Source organism: Polyodon spathula, chromosome 11, assembly GCF_017654505.1.
Source record: "Polyodon spathula isolate WHYD16114869_AA chromosome 11, ASM1765450v1, whole genome shotgun sequence".
NCBI lineage: Eukaryota > Metazoa > Chordata > Actinopteri > Acipenseriformes > Polyodontidae > Polyodon > Polyodon spathula.
In genome coordinates, this window is record NC_054544.1 from 11,038,874 (window position 1) to 11,061,576 (window position 22,703).

Here is a 22,703-nt window from a genome sequence, read left to right on the forward strand (position 1 = left end):
TAATGAATTGGACAAGTGACAGCAGCAGGTAACGCTCAACATCTGTGACCAGCTGGCGAATAAAGATGCAAGCTGTTGACTTTCTCATGCAGAAAAAACAACTCATCATAAATGTGTTGCTACGCAGGTTCATTATTTGGTGGAGAGAGGTGCAGTGATTGAGCATGTTGACTACAGTGGGATGCGCCCGTTAGACAGAGCTATTGGATGTCGAAACACGTCAGTGGTGGTGACCCTGCTAAAGAAAGGAGCAAAGCTGGGTAAGCTGGCATTGTTTTGACTTTTCCCCTTATTACAGAACTAAATTGGTCTGTTTAGTAGCACAGTACATTTCTGTAATATTGAGCTTTTAAAGGTACATGGGTTTATAGAAAGATCCTTCCACTAGTTTATTATACTGTTATAAATGGTTATGATTTGACAAAAACAAAGATTTCCTTTTGTAACACCAAATCCATGTTCCCTTTATCATTTTGCTTGTATTGTATGGCTTCTCAGCGTATAGAACGTCAGGAATTGTCTTGCATGAGCAACCTGTAGGAGAGAGGTTTCTGGACCTTCCCTTTAAGCTTATCTTTTTAAACTAAGTCGATATTTTCTATTACAGCTGCTAACGTACAATCAGGTCCAAGTTCCCTGTCAAATTCAATATATTGTTATGTATTTGCATTGCCGAACATTAAGATTCTGTCACAGTGAGGGCACTTAGTTTTCCAAAAGTTGCGTTTTTGAATTTCCATATCCCCATATATCCATAATCTTGTCCTGGTATACCAAATATTCCCTAGTTTTAATTTGCATTGGGCAAAGAACATACTTGAATCTAACTTCTGCTAGATCTTTTTTCAAGTGGTAAATGTATGTTAAGGTACACGGCTTAATTCAGATCAGTTTCACTGTGGCTACTCTGACAGTTCAGATATCATTTTAAGCCAAGAGCATGCATTTTATCTAAGCATGTAAATGTGCTAACAATCTAGCCTAGATATTTACAATTGGAATTACAATTGCCGAGATTACATGTATAAATGAGAAAAAAAGCAAGATGCCTTCTGCATTATCTTCTAGCATGTACAGTTCCTTTCTCTGTCCATTAATTGTCTTACTCTCTGTAATTTTGTCTTACTCTTCTCTTTCTTTTAATTGCTTACACTAATATATTCTTAAGGCTACAGAACTTCTCCTTATGATCGATCAGGTACTTTCTTTAGGTAACTTTGTTCAGTACCAATTACCTTGTGAATATAATTTCCCCATCTTGAGCATTTTGGGCAACTAAAATGGCTTTTTATTTTACAGGTAATGCAGCCTGGGCAATGGTAACCTCCAAACCTGATATTCTCATCATTCTACTGCAGAAGTTAATGGAAGAAGGAAATTGCCTCTATAAGGTAGCATTATCAATGTATTTGAGGTATTTTACTGCATATAGTGTAGAATCTTGTTAATCAACAAACCTTAATAGTTAGTTGGTGGATTGTTATGTGAATGCTAATTGATTAAAACAATGCAGATGTTAAAATAAATCTTGATCATTTTAATAGTCAAATGCTTGATATATATTGTCATATAAAAATAAACAAATCCTTGATTCTTAATTGTTGTCCATATTATAACTAGCATAACACATTTGTATTTTCACACAAAATGCTGGGATTGATCTGTGACTTAACAGATACATTTTTTGTCTGACTGATGATGAGTGAAGGTGTGCTGGCTGAAAGGCAGTTTTGTTTCACAACATTTTTAATATCTTGAGTGTTTCTCTAGATCTCATGACATGTCATGTGTGAACTTTCAGAAAGGGAAGATGAAAGAGGCAGCTCAGAGATACCAGTATGCTTTGAGAAAGTTTCCTCGAGAAGGATTTGGGGATGACCTGAAAGCTTTCAGAGAACTCAGGGTTTCACTGTACCTGAACCTATCAAGATGTCGCAGGAAAACAAACGTAAGCAGTTTGATTAATTTGAAATATTTTCAACTGTACAACTAAACCAGCTTCCAGTTTATTTTCTAGATTACCAACATTAAATGAAAGTTCAAAATGTATTGGTATTAAGTTGATTATATACTAGGGAAGTAATTCCCTGAAAAGTTCACCATGGGTTTGCAACAGATGACCAGTATCTTCAAATCAAACTGACAGGAAAAGATAGCCACCCCTCAACAAGCTGATGCCTTCTATGGGTATGCTTTAGGGCAGTGTTTCCCAGCCCTGTTCCAGGTGGCACACCATGTTTGCTGGTTTTCGTTCCCACGCAGCGCTCAGTTGCTTAATTGAACTGTATCAACAAACAAAGAGCTTGAAAATAACGGGAAATGCCCAGTTAACCACTCTATTAGTTCAATGAAGGGTTCAGTTAAGCAATTGAGCGCTGCATTGGAACAAGAACCAGCAGACACGGTGTGCCGCCAGGAACAGGGTTGGGAAAAACTGCTGTAGGGTAGCAGGTCCCATCTGCAAATTACAAGTCAAATTGGAGTTTGTCTAAAAAACAAGAACAATCTCGTACACCATACACATGGCTCACAACCTCTGCTTGCTGTGTTTCAGCACAGAGAACTGTCTCCATAAGTCTGGTTTACATGCACAGTTGTCCGTCCATTTTGTTCAACAGTTTGTACCCTGTGGATTTTTGGCTAATTAAAAAAAGAAAATGGAAGTGGCTGGAATTTAGTACTAAAATAGTCATTGCATTACTCACAAAATGAGGTTAAAAAGAAAAAACAATTCCTTAACTACACTGCTTCAACATAACTGTGCTGATTGAAGTTTATATTTTAATTCTCACAGGACTTTGGCATGGCAGAGGAATTTGCTACAAAGGCACTTGAACTGAAACCCAAATCATATGAGGCCTTTTATGCCAGAGCAAGGGCCAAGAGAAGTAGCAGGTAAAAACAAAAAAAATATATAGCATGTGCTCTTTTGTTTTTTTTTGTTATGAAATAGTCTTCCTATAGCACATGGAAATATGATGCCATGACAGTTGTTAAATTTCTTGGGAACATTTTAGTAAAGCATTTTGAAGGTTTAATTACCTAGCCCCAGCAGTTTGATAATAAAAAAATGTTTTTTTGACACAGCACATTTAGACTGACTGTTAATTTTCTTTTCTCAGGCAATTTGCTGCTGCCCTTGCAGATCTACATGAGGCTGCAAAGCTCTGCTCAAACAACCGTGAGATAAGGAGGCTGCTGGTTCGAGTGGAGGACGAGTGCAAACAGTTGCAGCACAGCCAGCAGAAACAGCCGGGTGGGCAAAACCTACCACCCCAGAGCAACGAATCGGACCATGAGGAAGAAGAGGAGGTGCTGGACCAGAGCCTGGATAGCCAGGCAACACTGGGGCTTGAGGAGGTTGATGAGGAAAATATTTCTCAGCGTGAGGAAGCAACTGCCGAGTCGCAGCACAGAACACAGAATGTACAGAATTTATATTCGTTGAACAGAGCACTTCATGATGGGGCAGCAGGTTCCCAGCAGAAACCCCGGCCTGTGACTCCTCCAAACCGACATAAATACCTGCGAGAACCACTGGCCCAGCAAGGACTGGTCAAGCAGCCAACTAAACAGGCTCAGATAGTCAAAACTAATCTGCATATGAACTCCTTGCAGTCTGGTGGGCGGTCTGGAAACAAGTCGCAGTCTCAGTACCCCCCGCCAAGCCCATTGCCAAGCAGGCACATTTCGAGCGTACTAAAACCCAGTCCTGGCCTAGAGAGTATCAATTTGGGGTGTTCAGGTGCAGATGATTCAAGAACCAGTCATGGAGAAAGGCTGGCCTCCACACAAAATGTCTACCTTTCCAATGCTGAAAATATGCTGTCCTACCACTCCCCCCAGTCATTCTCCAATGTGACAAAAACAGCAGAGAGGTTATCTGCACATTCTGTACCCTCTTTGGACATAATGGCATCTACAAGCCCAGGACTTCCAGGGGGTGCTCTGGAGAAGGGAAAGGAACCGTCTGCCGGTACAATGTCGGCATCTCAGGCCAGCAGTATGAAAATCTCCAGTTCAACCAGCAGCTTGGCATCCAGCAGCAGTCTGTCAGATAGTGGAAAGCTTCAAGGGCCAGATGTTCGAATTAAAACCACTGTAGACAACAAGGCTAAGCAGTGTCAGAGTGGGACTGCAGAGCACAAACCTAGACCAACGCCATTCATGGGAATAATGGACAAAACTGCAAGGTTTCAACAACTGCAGCAGAGTCTTCAACAGAATCGCAGCTGGCATAGCCTTTCAACAGAAGGATTAGTTACAAACACCATTTCCACAGGGGGGATACAGGCAGTTAACTTTGAGCTACCTTATGCCAAAACAGGGAGTGCTTACCATGACCAGATTAAAACTCCATCTCAGGGTCCTATGGGAAGCCTTCACAATGGAATGCACTCTAAGGAATTCGGGGAGAAGTTCTGCCAAAAAGCCACCTGTTTCAAGGAACCCAAGCCAGCTGTGGCTGTCCTACATTCATTTCCAGACAATAAACAGCAGTCTCACATAGCAAGAGATACTCCCATCATTCATGTTGCTTCTATGAAACCAAAGCGATCATTTATAGAATCTAATGTCTAAGTCTGTTATTTAACCATTTTCTTAAACACTTGGTTGATTAAAAAGTACCTGTAAAAAATATGTAAAATGGAATTTTAGTTTAAGTTTTAACTTGTTTTCTTAGCATTTAGAGTTACATATTTTACAAGTAACTATTTGTATTTTTTTGTAAATAATTACCACAAACAGTATTTAGCTTAGTACTCTGTTTTGCTTCTTTTTTTTTTATTAACGAGTGTATAGGTCCATTATGCTTCTGTTACAGAATTGCATGTGTACTACATTTCAGCAAAGCTGAATATTGCACTGAGTAATCATTATGGCATGTAAACACAAACAAAACAGTAATGGCACTTTATATGTTAATATATGCCTTTCAGGTGCTTATGGAATTATTAAGGTATTATCATACATTATTAGAGATTAGGTACAACATAAAGATGTATCATTTCTGTATTATAAAAATGAATGGTGCTGGTTGAGTGTAAAACTGGAGTGCCATTCAGTTGTAATGTAACAGGAGATTGATAAAGGTTATACATTTGTGTTTGTTTTCTAGTAGGATACTGATCCTAATTTTGTAAAATAGAATTCATTCTTTTAAGAGAAGGTTAATTTGAGTGTAGTCAATAAACTTGTGTGTGTAGTTGAGGGTGTTTTGCATAGTTCTGGGTCCTGGTCCAGGGTCCTGGTTTTCTTACTCATGTATATGTTTGTACACTGTATAAATTCCATATAATGTTAAACTGAATAATTTCTGTACTTTCTTAATGTTGCTAACTAGATTAATTTATTTACAGCTACTCTTGCCTGATCATTTGTAAAAGCAATATATTTTCTATAGGTTTTTTTTTTTTTTTTTTTTTTTGCACAGCTACACATTTTCAGACTTTTAAAATGGCTTTGACTGGCTTTTGGTTTTAAGTGCATGCAGCAGTTTCAGTTTCTACCAGCTATTATATTTGAATATGTATGTTATTGTAATTACTAAAATGTCTTCAGTATTGTGAGCTGTATTAGCGGTGCTCACATACTGTAATAGAACTGTACTGCCATGACAATGTGGGACAAATAAAACGCCCACTGGAAAATGTACGGTCTCATATGTCAGATTTCTTTTTGATTTAGCTTCGATATAAAATATAATTTGCTGGCTAGCCTGTACACAAGTTCAGGAAAATCAATTAAACTAGTGAAACAAGCCTGGCAAGTCACGAGCAGCTGCTCTCTGCTTCTGATTTAAAACTGTGTAGACTTTTCAACAAAAATGTACTTTACATGAAGGCGTGTAGTGAGTTGTGTTTATTGTATAAGATTCACTGTTGTCAGCACAACATTTGTGACAGAATAATAAAGTCTGTATACTTCTGGAAAATATTGAAACGTTAATTACAATCAAGGAGACCGACCTTTAAAAAGATAGTTGCCGTGACAACACAAGTTTGGTACCCTATCTGTGGTCAAAATCATTAGAAAATAACAAACACAGGAGTATTGTAATTATGTTCCCATTGTTATGGTGTTCCCAGTCTGTTTAGTTTATTCAGTACACCTGCAAAATAAGTGAATTAAGAAGCCTTGCCTCTGTGATATTTAGTATTTAATAACCTCTCAAGCGAGAACAAATACAACACATATGCTTAAAGTGTTAAGTGAAAAAGATGTAAACTGGGTTGCCTTATTTTATGATATAGTATGTACTTCTTAAATGGCACAGTAGTTAAAAGCAGAAGAGTTCTCTGTAGATACATCAATTACTTGTGGGTCCCATGACAACTGTTACTGCCATACAATCTATTTATTTTTACTTCAACTGATTCAAGAAGTGTTTGAATCATCATACAAGGAAAATCCAATAACATAACCTTAATATACTGTAGATTGGCTGCCAACTCAGGCAGATTTTCACCTTAACATGCTCCCACATGTTATGGTGATCCTTTCTCACAGAACTATTGTCATAATTTCACTAGCTTTTGCAATACTGTTAAGGCTAAATGAAAATAGCATGGCCTCTTATCTGTGGTTGCAATGTAATTATTTTACTTGCGGTATGAAGGTGTAGTGACTACTGTATAACATTAATTTGACAATACATTACTAAAAGCCAATTTTGTAATATCAATTTGTGAAATCAACCTTAATTTAAATAAAAAAAAAAGTATTAAATACAACCAAACTTCAGTTTCCAGTAAACATTTAACAACTAAATCTATATATAAATACATTTGCATTGTAGCGCTTGATTTCTTGATTTCGTGCCAAAGAAGGTGCTTAACATGTTTCATCACTGTTGGACAAGCAATTGTCATACAGCCAGCTTCCATATACCCCCAGATTATAATGAGCTGTTCTAAACAATGTGATTAGCAAGTTTCATTGGAAAGGGGATCGCTAAAAAAAAAAAAAAAAAAAAAAAAAAAGTAATAACGAAGTACAGCATGCTGTACAGACATGGCATTCAGCGAGACAAGCAGCCAAAATATAGTCACCAGACCTATATAAATTATTTTTGTACTGAGTTGAAAGTTATACGGTAACACCCACCAATGAAAAACTTGAGTGACATAGACTTTGGCAGATCCAATATCTCGCCCCCCCTCATGTTCTAAATGACTGAATGAATTTCCTTCAGGTTTGAAAAGTGTGCTAAAATTGTAAAATGTAGCCATAATGAAAATACATTATCTAAGTTCTATTCTTTAATGTGAAGGAACTGAACATACGCTACTTTGTTTTGGCTTTTATGGTTAATATAGTATACTTACAGTAACACATGTCTGTGTCAGTCCCCGTACCTTGATTGACTAAGGAATACTTTACTTTATACTGTAACAGTATACAGTGGACATTACTTAAAGGCTCATCAGAATTAGTACTTCCATAGAGTAACTGTGACCTCAACAAGCAGTTCTGTCCTAAATGTCTAAAGTAGTTTCCTTTAAACGGATTGTAATTGCTTTGTAATGGCTCCATCAATATTGTCTAATGGGTAACATAGTAATTGTTTACATACATATTGCCTGCATCCATGCACAAGACTAGAACTGAAATTAATATTCAGTTAGATCTGTTTTCCCCAAGATAAAACTAGTTTACAGTCAGTATATGGGTGGGATGTAATACATTTTCATGTAATTCTGATAATCCTTGAGTCAAGTGGGGAACACGAGTGGACTGGATATGGATGTTGTATAAAATACAATAAGGTTTTGAAAGCATGTTTAACAATACTAAATACTTATGAAAGGAAAATCATATTGTTACTGCAACCAATCTAGATTTGAACAGCCACATTTATGCAGTTGCATCTTATTAATTGTATTAACAGTTTTACTACAACAAAGCAACTAAACATACCACTTATAGAAGCATATAGTGGGATTGTATTATGTACTGTTGACTAGATCACCTATATTTTGTAGAAAAATAACAGTTCACTTAGACCAATATTTGATTTACTTCTCCAAGAAAAAAAAAAATCTGGATTAAGGCAGCACTACAAATGATTTATAGAATTCATATACACATCATGATGAGTGTAGGTTCTTCAATTTTATTAATGAAATCTCCAATTCCAGAAAAAGTAATATTCAGTTAAAATAGAAATCTAAATAAAAACCCCAGGAGCTGTCTATATCCACAGCTGTAGATAAGAGGTTCATAAATATGCAGTCTAATAATGAGAGTAATAAACTGCGAAAGTCATTTACAGTAGCTGAACAGATGGTGTGATTTAACCTAACAATCTAATTGCTACTACAAGTACAAATGCTGTAACCTCTGTGCAAGAACATTTTGCTCAACCACAATAAAAGAACAATCCTGTTATCAAAATAAGAAATGCAAGCGGAGCACCCAGGGCAGAACGGAACAAGAAATGGCAGTTTTTTCAAGAGGGAAAAAAAACACTGTACAGCACTGGAATGGAACTTCTAACCGTTATAACTGAATAAAATCACAGAAAAAAGCTGTATACCAACCATAAAGACAATCTCAAAGTGTGTGCAATGCATCCCATAATATGACCAATAAAATATGGCAATGAAAGAGTTTATTTTTACTGGACAACAACAGAACACATATGTAATGCAAAATAAATAGTACCACAGCGCAATGCAGATATGATACATTTAATCTATCAGTTTCCAAGAACTGTGTACCAAATATTTGGACAGCAAGTCAAATTGTTCAGTGTCAATAAGCCAGAAGCATATGAAGTCAGATGACCTCAATATTGCATCCATCACCACTGTATTTTTCAAAGAGTTCATACAACCCTGCAGCCAATACTCAGTGGTCTCAGGATCTGGCAATGTAGCTGTAGCAACCTTGTAAAATTACTGACACAAAGGGGTAATTTGTCTTGTATGATACCCATGATCAAACTCAAACTAGAGTATCAATGATTACAATTGTGTATGAACTATTTATCATCCAAAAAGTCACATGAAGACAATAGTTTCCATCTAAGGTCATAGATCAAAATGAAGGGTACCATTACATTTCCCGGGAGTTCCCATAGCACTTAGTAAATGAAGTCGGTATCTCAAACGGATTATGAAATATAAGCAACTGAAATATCAGGGTCGGCGGTGGATAGACTATTGTAATATACAGAAAGCTCTACTCGCAGCGATGCATGCACGAAGAGAACCGTTTGAGAACATTTGATGGAAATAATTTTTCCCTAGGGAGTTAATATGGGGGAAAAAACTTGCAAATTATATAAAATGTTAAATTGCCTGATAGGAAAGCAAATAACCCCTTTCTCACCCAAATATTAGGATGAAACAATACAACTGACATATGTAAGTTTTAACTGGGAAACAATAAAGTGTTGTTGTTGGAAATAAAACAGTGAAGGGATTTGACCTCAGTTACAAAGATCAATTACAAATGCTCCCGTGGTACTTACGCATTATATAGTGCAGTTCAAAATCAATATATTTTTTTCAAATAATGAGGACTTCAAAACTAATATTGACTTACACATAGCTTAATGATCATTAAATCATATTTTCCAGTTTAGTCTGTCCAATATTCACTCTGCGTCTCTTATCCATTTCATCCCTAAAACAGCAAATGTGTTTAAGAGATTTAAAGCCTTCTAAAATTCCAGTGGAGAATAATTGCTTAGCCCTGAATGATTAAATCCCATTTTACAAAGCCTCATACTGTATCTGAACAAGACGAACTTGAAGAGGCTGTGTTGTGCACTGAAAAGGTCATCCAATGTGATTTAAATACCTGAAGCAATAACAGGATCTTTCATAAGCTCCCTGTTTATTGGGCCCAAGAATTCGTCTGGAATGCCTGTACAAACGGACTCCAGGTGCTCCTTCAGCTCCTCAATTTTCCAAATCACTTTGTTACCCAGTCCCAAGCATTCTATAAAGAAAAATGGTTAATGCTGCTACTGCTAATGCATTTTACATTTTCTATTTCTCTTTAGACTATAATAAACTCCTTGGTGATGGAAAAAAAAAAACTAAACACAAGGACTGAGGAGGATAATGTTATACAATTGTGGATACAACATACACTTCTAAGCACATATTTGAAATGCAAAGTAAATAGTACCATAGTGCAATGCAATGATTCATTGAATATTTCAGTTTTTAAGACTAATCTGTGAATTGAGTTATGGTGGTGTCAGCCAAGCTCTTGTATGCAAATTGGCCATTTGAGGCTGTAGTGGAGTGATGCACACACATAATTGCTGCAGTATTTGCCAGCTGCAATCACATCACCTTGTGTCATTGACTTGTTTTGTAATGCTTCAGTGCATGAAAAAAAAACACACCATAAAAGTAAGGTTATTGCTGCATTTATACATCCCATGTTTTTAGATTAGGATCACCGACTGTGACTTTCTGTCAACAACCAACATTACTGCCTTTTGCTGTAGTTGAAAAATGTTCATTCAACAATTATAACACATGAAATCATTGTCCATTGTCAATGTATACAGCTATTAAACAGTTCTTAAACCTTGCAGAATGAATGCTTTGCTGACAATATTCCTTAGGGAAATCCCCTGTATTAATTACACACGGGGAGTAAAGTGTAGGTTAGTATATGATATATATATATATATAATATATATATATATATATATATATATATATATATATATATATATATATATATATATATACACACACACACAAGGACACTATCAAATGCACATTTTAAAAGTGGCTGACTTTTGACAGCACAGATTACATTTAAATGCAGGGTAGTTCCTTTAATGGCACTCATGTAAACTTTAATTCTGTTCTTCTTCTCACTGTTTTTGAGACTATAGGGACCTCCAGCAGATGCAGACAGAATTAAATTACTCACATGACATCTTGGTCCTGGATGGATTGTAGCTCTTGTGTCCCCAGGGACACAGTTGAAAATTGGACTTAATCCTCCAATTTTACAACACAAAATTCACCGTGTAACATCCAGGGCTATCAAAACACTAAGCCAACCTAGGTTAGTAAAGATGTTTAAACCATTACACAACATGGAGTTTGAAAAAGAAGAGACACGTCCATGTATATCTCATAGTAGTTCAACCTAATCAACCTAGGAAAATAAGACATGCAACCCTTATCAGAAGACAAATGTAGTTTCACATAGAGATTAAGCAGCATTTATTTAGAGGTAAAACCTGAAGCCTCAGAATTAACAGAAAGACATGAGGTCTAACTAATGCATCTGCTGAGATTAAGGAGTTTAACAAATTTATGCCCCAGAGATTTTTAATATCACATTTCATTTGCTTTACGTCATGTCATTTTTACTGAGTAAATGTTATATTTTAGTATTTTAAGTACATTTCTTAATTGTCGATAGGGTCATTGGTTGCTTCTTGATTGTGAAGTAATTGAAAGGCAGGTGTTGCAGAGGAGCAATCTGCTGAATACAAGATACAGTACAGGCTGTTAGATGTGTGGGTTTCTATCGTTTTGGAATGCAAGAAAGAATGTATGGAAGAATGCAAGACCTATTATTTTAGTGGCACTTGTTGGCAAAAGGAAAAGTAACATAGAACAGTATCACATCTGTTCGATTAATTTTATCTGTTGCAACAAAGTAATGTACTCAAAGGTACATAACCAAGCTAAGTGTGCTGTTAATGTTTTTAATGAATGGCGTAAAAAAAAAAAATCAATATTTCTTGATAATGGTGATTCCTGCAGGGATGTTTTTACTAACAATGTACTGAAAAAAACCTGCTTTATATAAGATTTGTTACCGTGATGTTAAATGTCATGCAATTTTGTTTTTTGCTATGTTATCCAGAATTCTCATTGTTAAATTAATTAACTTAAAACTGCATGAACTTGACTGGTAGCAAAGAAAGACTGGTATAGCGGAGGTTAAGTGGAAATCCATGGTGTCAATGCTTAACAAGACATCGACACCTAATAAAACTCCCAATGCTCCTTTGTTTACCAATATCCATTGGGTTAAACACCTCGGGTCTCCTTTCGACTTGCTTCACATGTGGTCTGTAAGATTATTGTTGAAGAATTGCTAATCATCAAGAATGCTACACACACATCCTTCAGAACCAAACACTCCCTAAGCTCTACATTCTTGAGATTTACTGTATTTAGCATGCATTTGTGAGAAAACCAGTCTGTACATCATATTACTATGCAGACTACAGCTTCTGCTGTCTTACAAAACAAGATAACACTGAATAGCTGGATCTCCAAGATTAAAGACGAAGGAAAGACATTCAACACACTCCCCAAGTAATAGCATCCCTTACAAGAAAAAATAAAAAGCAGGAAGGATGACCTAAAGGTTAGAATTGTTGACTGGAGCCACAAAATAACAATTTCCTACTATCCTAATGCTGAAGGGGCTTACATATATATATATGACACACACACACACACACACACACAACCACTCCCCCCAGATAATCCACATTACTAATATAAACCTGGGATTATCACATGGGTATCAGCAAATGAAAAAACATATATACTGTGAAGCACAGCAGGCCTAAAATACAAGATGGATTTTTTTTTTAAATATACAGTACATCATGGCTGGAATATACAAATATTTCTTAAGTTTTTCTTAAGATAGATATTTTTTTTGTTACGTAATATTTTTTCTTAAATTCTATTCATGAAGGGTGATAATAGAATTCTTAGCTACAAAATGCTTAAGAAATTCATAAGCCTTTACCAAAGAATTTCATAACCCGTTACCAAGGAAGCTTTACTGTTACCAAGGAAGCTAAACTAGCTAATAACACTCAATATATTTTTTAAATAGCCCACTGTACTCAGTAAACCCAAGGTGCCTTTGCTGACAAAAAGGACTATTTTTGGTGCATAAAAAAATGGTTTTAAAACATATTTTGACATGTTTTATGTTAAGCTTTACTGACTAATTTATTATATTTGGAAAACCTCTTGAAAAACTTGAATAATAATAATTATAATGATTATTAGGTCTAGTATATTAGCAGACATAAATATCTGTGTGTGTGTGTGTGTGTGTGTGTGTGTGTGTGTGTGTATACACACACACACACACACACATATATATACATACACACACACACAAACATACATACATACATACATATATACTTCTGTAGCTTCAATTCGTTAAGGCATACGTATGTAGTTATATCTTCTTGTAAGGATGGCGTCTGTCATGGCACACAATGAGTACCAGATACACAGGGGAGAGTGCATTTGACCATTTGAGCAAGGTCATTGTGAAGTAGTTTCTCTAAATAAATTAAGCCATCCCAAGTAAAACTTTGGTGTAATTTGTGACTTCTGAAATATTCGAGGGATTCTCGCGATCTATTAAACACCTTTCAGACCTTAAATTTTCATTTATTATGTCTTGAACCACAAACGCAATACCCATGATGCAACACTTAACTGTGATTTCCAACAACCTGTGAATGAGGGCTTCTAGCCTGCTACCAAACAGCTGGAAGGGGCCCTTTCTGTTGCAGCTGTTTGAGGAGAAAGCACATACACAGTAGTTTTTATTTTTCCTTACCAATGTTAAGATCATTGGTGACAATTTCTTTGTTCAAACTCAGCAATTCATAACCATCTATGTTGTTTGCCTTGAATATGGTCACTAGCTCGTCCAAGCCCTCTTCACAAAGCCAGACTGAGACCGCTTCTTCCGACCACTCACTAACACACAGTCTGGACTGCGTTGACAAAAAACAGGACAAATGTTAATAAATCTATCCACATTGACACATTACTTATCTAGAAGGGCCCTTTTGTACAAACATGCATTTTCATTTTAAAACAGACCTCTGGTACTACACTAAGCTCCCAGTTTGTTTGCCTTGCCTTCCAAGAAGTCTATTATCACAGTATTTCCTTGGTCATTTTACCCCAGAAGTGTCTTCTGGGTCAAATCACTGCTGGCTGAAAGCCAATTGGGGAAGCAGTCTATTGGTTATTGATAGGAATAAAGCCAGTGAAGTGTTGGGGACAATTCTACTCTCCAGGTGAAATGATCCATGAAATGCAAGACAGTAAAAGCATGGCTTGCACATTGACATTTCTTTCACCTAGTGTAATAGTCACTATTTTTGCTAAAGCATATGTTTCTTTCAAAACTGCACATTTGAGACCTATATAAAGAAAAAAATACCATTTTCTTAGCCATAATTACTTTAAAACCTTTTTTTTTGGGGGGGGGGGGGGGGGGGGGGGGGGGGGATACAATTTCTAAACACAACAAAAAACATAACCATGCATGAATGCTTTTAAATAACATTGTTGGTGCCATTTACAATCTAATTTGTCATTAGAACTTTGTCCGGTAGTTCTGTTTGACAGCCTAGCTCTCTGATCTGTGAGAGTTAGTTATCTGTCCAAATAGCCACCTTTTAAATCCCACTAATCTCTTTAAATGCAGTGGAGGTCTGTGATATACCAACTGATCATACAATCTTTTTTTTTTCTTTATGCAAGATAGTAACCAAATATCAATAATGAAAAATGTAGATTGGCTAAACAAACAAAAGGCATAATCACTCATACTATATGCTTCTTTACACAGTCAAACTGTGGTTTTCTTCACCTTTACAATATTTTTTATATATAGTTGGTACGCATACATATAAAAACTTCTGCTCCAACTGTATTGTTCTAATAATATAGTAGCTTAGGTGGCTTAATTCCCAAGAGAGAACTACAAATAACAAAAAAGATCTGTAAAAGGCTAAAACATTATTATTTTTTTTTTTTTATTCTAAACCGATAAGGAACAGAATTCGTAACGGCAGTGCACCTACAACATTGTCCATTACAGAAGTGGGATTTTTTTTTTTTTTTTTTTTAATGGAAATCATGTGTTTACCTTTTAAAAATTCAGCATCCAGGTTTTTTTTTCTTTTTCTTCCTCATTCAGGGAATCAAATTTCATTTTTGCTGTGGCGTTGGACACAGGAAAGCACTTGTTGCCATGTTGACTCACTCTATAAGTTTATTGAAAAGAGTTATCTATAAGTTTATTGAAAACAGTTTTTCTGGTTGGACAGGATGCTACAGCTACAGATTATTACACACAATATTTTGTTCTCCAAATGGCTACAGACAATCTAATTTGGTATAATATTGGAAACGTTAATCCCATGGCCTGTGTTCCAATTAAAACAATTACATATGACTTTAAAATCTTAATTTGATTACCATCTTCAACCAAATACATAGCAATTATCACGTAATTAATTAGAGGAATGAACTGTGACAGTAATAACAGTTATCACACCCACTGGCTTGCTGTGGATGCAAGAGTTTACCAGTTAAAAGCATGTTCGGTATGGTTGCAGAAACCTTGTCACAGCTTTCATTACTCATGTGTTCTCTTTAGTGCTTTTAAATGTTACCACGTGCATCAGGCAATTAAAGGAATGAAAGGTTTACCAGTTGAAACATGATCTTTTTCTTTTAGTTGGGTAATGCTGTCGGTTCTACACCTGTGTTCTCTGCAGCGCTTTTAAATGTTTGTATCTGTTTTACCATTGCTCAAACAGATGGCTCATGACAGCTTACCAGAACCACATACTGTAATTCAAAACATTCCCTCAACCCCTTTATGCTGTTTGCAATCATTTAAAAGACATTGAGCTCATTTTTGTATTTTATTTTATCGTTTATTTTTTAAACCGGACAACTCATCATTTGAGACAACCCGTCTATCTTCTGACCTGTCCGGTTTAGCGAGGGACTACAGTACACAGGCGAACAAATGACCATGTCAAACTTGTCAAATGCTACAAAGTTTTAGCAGTGGAAGAAACAACTTCAACTCTATTGGGTCCCCTTGCTCATGCTGAATGACTGGATCTCTAGAATGTAGATGTGACATTATCATGTGAGAGTATCTTCAGGGTTTGAAAGTGTTAAGAGGTTTGAGCAAGAGGTACATTATGCAAGACATATTCAGAGATAACAAGCTTTAAAGGCTTTTTCTTGCACCAATGTTGAAAGCCAAAATAATGTCTTATTACTGTTCTTTAATATATATATATTCTTATATATATATAATATGATATATAATATATATATATATATAAATATCCTACATTCTAGGAACCACACAAAGCATCTCTTGGCTCCACATTGTCTTAGAATCCTGCTACTCAAACTTTTTTTGTTTATTCTGTTTGCAGTATTTCTACTTAATTTCCTTTCTTATGTTTCTTTTCTCCCCTAGTGGCCCTTTACAGTACAACATTAACACTGACAGCCAGAGCACATTTCTCACATATCAGCGGGGGAGTGAATCAACTGCTGCTCTGCACATACTGCAGTTCAATCTAGTATTAACTGCTCCTATCCAGTTAAAATACAATAATGCCAACTCGGTTGCCCTTCATAAAAGTAACAACCCTAAGAGGTTGCTGTATATATATTTTTTTTCTCCAGATAAACATTTTTCTTTTTTTAAAAGCAAAATTCTAAATTGCTTACCTCTCGTGGTGGGTCAGTTTGTTAAGTATGATTCCTATATTCTGCAAAGCAAGAGGTTTTGAATTTTACATGCAGACAACTTATATTTTAATTATTTAAAACAGCAGAATATGTTATTTAGTTTTTTCTGTTAGTATTGTTAATCAGGGGCTCAGTAAATGTAAGATCCATCACTGTTTAGATTAATAAAATTAATTTTATTACATAATTTCCTTCTACAGCCTGGAAAACTCAGCACACTGAATTGGTTCCTGTTGACTACACGACCAAAATATATTGAGTAAATACACTTAGAGCATCACAGATGACCACAGATTTATCCACAGAGCTAGATAAAAAAATATATATTATTATCACTATTCTTATTATTATTACAAATAAAATAAATAATGCATTCACTTAAATTAGTAAAATAAATAAATAAATTTAAAAGCACTGTAAATGCTTAAACCCACTACTTTATTAAAAATATGTTTCTGTATTTCTTTTTTGTATGCATTGGTCATTTTAAACATATAAATATTTGCAACAGAGCAATAGACAATGTACCGTAATCCATTAGGTACAAATGTCAAAAAAAACAAACAGAATTTTAATAAAAACATTACTATTTTGATATGGGATGCATCCAGAACAATATCCGATAACACAGATCCCCCTAGTGGTGATCAAAATCCATTTATTTCCTCTTTAATCAATATAGATTGAAACACTACAAGTTTCACACCCTGCCCTTGTTCAAAAAACAAATTAAAATTGCACATAAAACAATTTCACATAAAATGATGACCACATGCATTGTGCATATTATATATTTGTGGTTTCCATAAATAGTGTCACCCATTTGATAAAAAGAAAAAAAAAAACTATAGTTCTTAAGGTAATTCAGGAAGAACACCTGTTTAAAATGATGTTTGCTTACTAAACTGTAATGTGCAGTATATTTAACATAACGAAATGCTGTATTATGATTACATGCTTTATCAAGCTCAAAAGTTTAATTATGTATCTCTGACAAAGGTAAAAATATAAAATACAGTACCTGAAAAATAATTAATGTTTCCAGGAGAAAATCATACTTGCAGCCATTTTTTATTTTAAAACTAAATAGGTCTATTGTGCTCAAGAAGGATAAGCAGTTCAGGAAAGCTAGCAGCTAATGTGCAACCCCACTCAACCCACTTAATTTCAAAAAATGATTTACCCAGAAACAAGAAGCTGTCCATCAGATGAAAAAGCGCAGGACAACACAGGAGCACTCTGCTCATTCAACATGTGCACAAGCTGGAATTTACAACCTGTAAACAATAAACCATTTAGAGAACATGTATAAATAATGACACTGCTGTCTCTGAAGGCTTTTTGCACTGCTACATATTTAGCCCTGACTTATTACATTTTAATGGCATGGTTTGCATCATTATCATTAAGTGCATTTGTAAAGAATGTGCAGCTATAGTTTTCTCTAACCTTCGACACTCTGCTTCCAATAAGTTGATAAACTTGTTTATAAATCTCACCTAATTAATTTTTATTCGTAGACATTCATGTTTAAAGGATAAATGCATCTTAATGACCAATGTGCTTTCAGGTCTTTATTTTACATTAAAAAGACCAATGCTGTAATAAAAGAGCCAATTAAAAATACCTGTATTTCAATTATAACTTTTTAAGTAGATTGCAGTGAGATCAAAGTCTCCAAAGAACCAGACAGTTTCATATTTTTCAAGTGCTGCAACAGAAAATCTATTCCATACAAATATGTCAGTAACATGAATCTCTTAAGTTTCTGATTATGCCTAAATGGGCTGACACAGTAAACAAAAAAAAAAAAAAAAAACAAAAAGGTGCTTCAAGGTCTTCAACAGGTTAAGGAACAGTTTCTATTTCTGCAATTTATCTCGCATTGATTTTGAAAAGAGCACAGTACCTGAGGGGACATCCTGTGAGACCATCCAGATTTTGACATTATTGTCTTGACCACAGGAGGCCATCTGAAAGTACACTGAATTTCTTTCCATGCCTGAAGAAAAACAAAATCACACATGGTCGATAAACATGCTACATTCTTTAATGTTACTTTTTAAAAATTGTTTTGGTTCACAACTTCCAATATTTGCTATGGAGTAATAATTTTTTATTTAAAGCTTTTGGAATAAGAAGACTAAGTAAAAACGTCAACCCAGTACTAACTATGTGGCACTGCTGACACTAAATCATTTACAACATTGACAGCTGAAATCCTAGCAGGACAGCCACTACTCCTAGCCCACAGGCATAACCCCAGATTCTTATACTGTCTAGAATAGACATATGTAATAGAAGCTCAAGGTTCAACCTGGTTTATTGGGTATGGATTAGCATGCATTGTTTTGTCATATTTTTATTTGTATTTAATTCTAAGTGTGATCCCTTCCTTGAAGCAAAACAATATACTGTAATCTAAAAAAAAAAAAAAAAAAAAAACAACAACAACATTAAGAATGTGGGAACAGAAACAGGAAAACAATTCTCTCAAACCCACCATTGTTTCACCTGGGGGAGAGAACTGGCAACAGGTCACTTCAAGGTCATGGGCTGTTTTCACAATGCAAAGTTGCTTCATTTGGCAGCTCCAGGCATAGAGATCTCCATTGGTAGATCCTGTTGCAAACATCTGACCACAAGGAGCGAATGAACAAACAACCACTGAACCTTCTTTAACAGCAGTCTAGCTGTGTGTGGGGATATTCAAACCAAAATGACATAGTGAAACTGTAAACCATGTTCAGGCCCAGTCAATATATATTTAAATGAACATTGGGGTTTTCGTTATCAATCATACACATACAGTGCATTTAAAGTCATGAATTTTAGGTTGGCAGATGTACTTTTAATGCAAGCCTTGCAGAGGAACCCAGCATTTGATTACAAAGGTGTACACAGTATGCCCTAAATTAAGGTCTTTGTTTAGATCTGTCTCAGATAGTAGACAGATAAACGTACTGTGGTTGAGTTTAAAAAAATAATAATTTAGGGCAAATATATTTCTGCTAATTGTTATTTGATCAGTCAAGTAAGTATCCCTCATATATATCATTTGTTAAATGTATTTATGCATCCAAAATGAAATGAATCTATTTTATGATTTAATCTCTTTACTTAAAGAAATCCCCACTTATCTATACAGCAAAATCCATGAAAGAACCACTGCAGGGAACCTCACCAAACAATCAGGAAAATGTGCACACTTCAGATAGCATAGCTTAGTTCTGCACAGAGTAGCACTAGTATTATAATGTGACAAAACCAAACTGCTCTATTAGTTACAATATTCACATGGCGACTACTGCAACTCCACCTGGCAAAAGGATAAGGAAACAAAAAGTCTTGCTGCAGTTATGTTAGGAATAAATAACACGTCCCCACGTGTTGTTAAAATCCTGATAACTTTTTACTCTTAACTTTAAAGCCTGTTTCAAATGTCTTTTCAAAATGTCCACTCTAGTACACAGATAGTGTAAGGATTGTTGCCCACATTATCAAAGAGGTAACACAGCAATAACGAACCATGATGTGGTACAGAAATGAAAAGCCAGAACATTACTTGTTATTTATTTATCTATCTATTTATTTATTTATTTTATTTAAATCACTCTTTCTGCAGTGATTTTGTGGAAAGATCAAAAAAACTGAGTGCACTAGAGCGGCCATTTTAAAAAGAGCTTTGAAACGGACTGTGAAGTTATAATTGTAAAAATTTGTCAGGATATTAATAATGAAAAGAAAAAAATATATATTATTTAAACAGTTCAGGCAACACATGTGGACGTATAACTCCATCTGCTAATTACTCTGGAACAATTACATGGGCTGTAAGATCTCCTGCATGTTAATGAGGACTACATATTTGTTTTGGGTCCATGGACGTACTACATTTAAAAATGAGTAGTTACTAAATATTAAAAAAAAATAATTAAAAAGTAATAATAACACACACACACACACATATTATATACGTATCGTATTACTTCAATTTGGTGCCGCCCTCGTATTGACGACACAGTTTTATAATAGAGGCCGCCCTCGAATAAACGGTGCTATCAATAAAGAAACATTAAGGGATTTTTTTTCTCCCCCTACTAAAAAAAAACAAAAAAAGCACACACACATTAAACAAATACATGCAAAACGCTGACTATATACATGTAACGCCCCCCGAAGAGACGGGATCCATCCCTTACAGAAATATCCTATAGGATCCTATAGTGGTACTATAGGACATTATGGGACTAAAAAGGTTTTTAGAGAAATCCTAAAGGATTCTTTTAAAAAAATATCCTCCCTTAGTACTCAAAAGGGTCTCACTACAGTAGTACTATAGGACGCTCTATAGGACTGAAAAGGTTTTAAAGAAACCCTAAGGATATATTATAGGACTTGACTAATTCACTATAGGATTTTCTATAGGTTATTTCCGTAAGGGATTTCTGGCACGAAAACTACAAACTAATGTACACACATATAGTAAGCACATGATATTTTATGGTAGTACAGTTCTTAAAGAAAATGCAAGATAAACTACGCAAAGAACAGCAGTCCTTCTGAAGATTTTACAGGTGATTTTGTTTTTTTGTTTATAGTTCAATTGCAATTCCAGTACTCAATCCCGTACAAATAAAAATAATGTGCTTATTATCTATGAGAAGATTTAGTTTCGGTTTCTCTTGAAGAAAAATTATAAACAAGCAAGTTACAGTGAGAAAAAAAAAAAAGAACAAGTAGGCTAGATTGTAGTTTTTACAGAAATCAAACTGAACTTCTGAGGTAATGTTTGGTGTAGGAAAAACACCTATGTCAGACTTTTAAATTTAACTGCCACACCAGCATTGTTCCGCCCCTTAACAACCAATACCCACTCCTGATTCGCTGATACAATATTCCTCTGGCCTTCCAACTCCCACCTAATAGGCTCTCAGTAACTGTCACCGATAAATGTACTGTAGTCAAAGTAGGTTAGCCACACACGTTGCTACATACAGGTAGGCTACCGTATTACAGAAAATAAGCAACCGCGATACCTCTAAAATGTGATAAAATATTGTAGTGTTTGAAAATCGTAGTATTATTAATAAAGACCGCCCTCTTAAGCGCCACAGTCATTTTGATCAATTTAAAATAAACGCAGCGGAGCCAAATTGATGTAATAAGGTGTGTGTGTCTATATATATATATATATATATATATATATATATATATATATATTATATATATATAATTGTTTAAATTTATATCCCTGCCATATTTTGCTATATAATTGCAATAACAGGCTTTTAGGTTTCAAAAATACCTGCAAAGAGTGTTGGAATGGACATCCCAGTGCTACAGTACCATCTGCCGCACCAGACACCAGACATGAAGAGTCAGGTGAAAATGTGTAGATTCTGACAGGACTGCAGCCAGGATGCTGTAGGACTGTCAGAATCTCCCCGGTGCTCACGCTCCACAGAACAGTGGTCCCGTCTGTCGAACATGAAGCCAAGAGCTCACCAGTGGAGCTGAAGCAGCAACTGTGGACCGCATAGCCATGCCCACGTAATGGTGAAAATGGAAGCTCTGAAAAATCTTAGATGAAATACAGACGTAATGTTTTGTCTAAGGAGCAGGTTGTCAGGCAAGTAGAGAAGGCACACCAGTTAACATCATCACTGTGATCCACAAGGGAACAAATAAGAGTGGCCATTTTCAGTGTGATGATTGGAAATATTCTGGGGAAAAAAAAGGAAAAACATAATAAAATTGTATAATGCACCAGTGAAAACTACCGTCCGTGTCATCAAATGCTTAGAACAATATCACAATATCATGCTGAAACAGCTGTGCTTTACAAGTACCAGTTTTCAGAAACATTGTATCTGCTTGATATAATGAATTGTGGTCCAAAAGAATCCTTGAATACAGTGGCTTGCGAAAGTATTGACCCCCCTTGGCATTTTCCCTATTTTGTTGCCTTACAACCTAGAATTAAAATTGATTTTTTGGGGGTTTGTATCATTTGATTTAGACAACATGCCTACCACATTGAAGATGCAAAATATTTTTTATTGTGAAACAAACAAAAAAACAGAAAACTTGAGCATGCATAAGTATTCACCGCCCCAAAGTCAATACTTTGTAGAGCCA

General features: G+C 35.4%; 1 protein-coding gene and 1 pseudogene across 4 annotated transcripts in view; one reads left to right on the forward strand and one right to left on the reverse strand.

Annotated features, from left to right (window-relative positions):
- The window catches only part of LOC121323650 (protein TANC1-like), a 136,896-nt gene extending 129,950 nt beyond the window's left edge, over positions 1-6,946 (forward strand). For 2 of the 4 annotated variants that reach the window (XM_041264827.1, XM_041264830.1), the window contains 6 exons: positions 128-260; positions 1,169-1,198; positions 1,300-1,391; positions 1,802-1,948; positions 2,795-2,895; positions 3,123-6,946. In XM_041264827.1, the coding sequence (XP_041120761.1) occupies positions 128-260; positions 1,169-1,198; positions 1,300-1,391; positions 1,802-1,948; positions 2,795-2,895; positions 3,123-4,581 (1,962 nt within the window). In that variant the 3' untranslated portion in view covers positions 4,582-6,946. The remainder of the gene's footprint in view (positions 1-127; positions 261-1,168; positions 1,199-1,299; positions 1,392-1,801; positions 1,949-2,794; positions 2,896-3,122) is intronic. The other 2 variants (XM_041264828.1, XM_041264831.1) reach the window with 1 other exon arrangement.
- A 2,658-nt stretch (positions 6,947-9,604) lies between these two features.
- LOC121323025 lies at positions 9,605-22,263 on the reverse strand (annotated as a pseudogene).
- Positions 22,264-22,703: the final 440 nt, after the last annotated feature.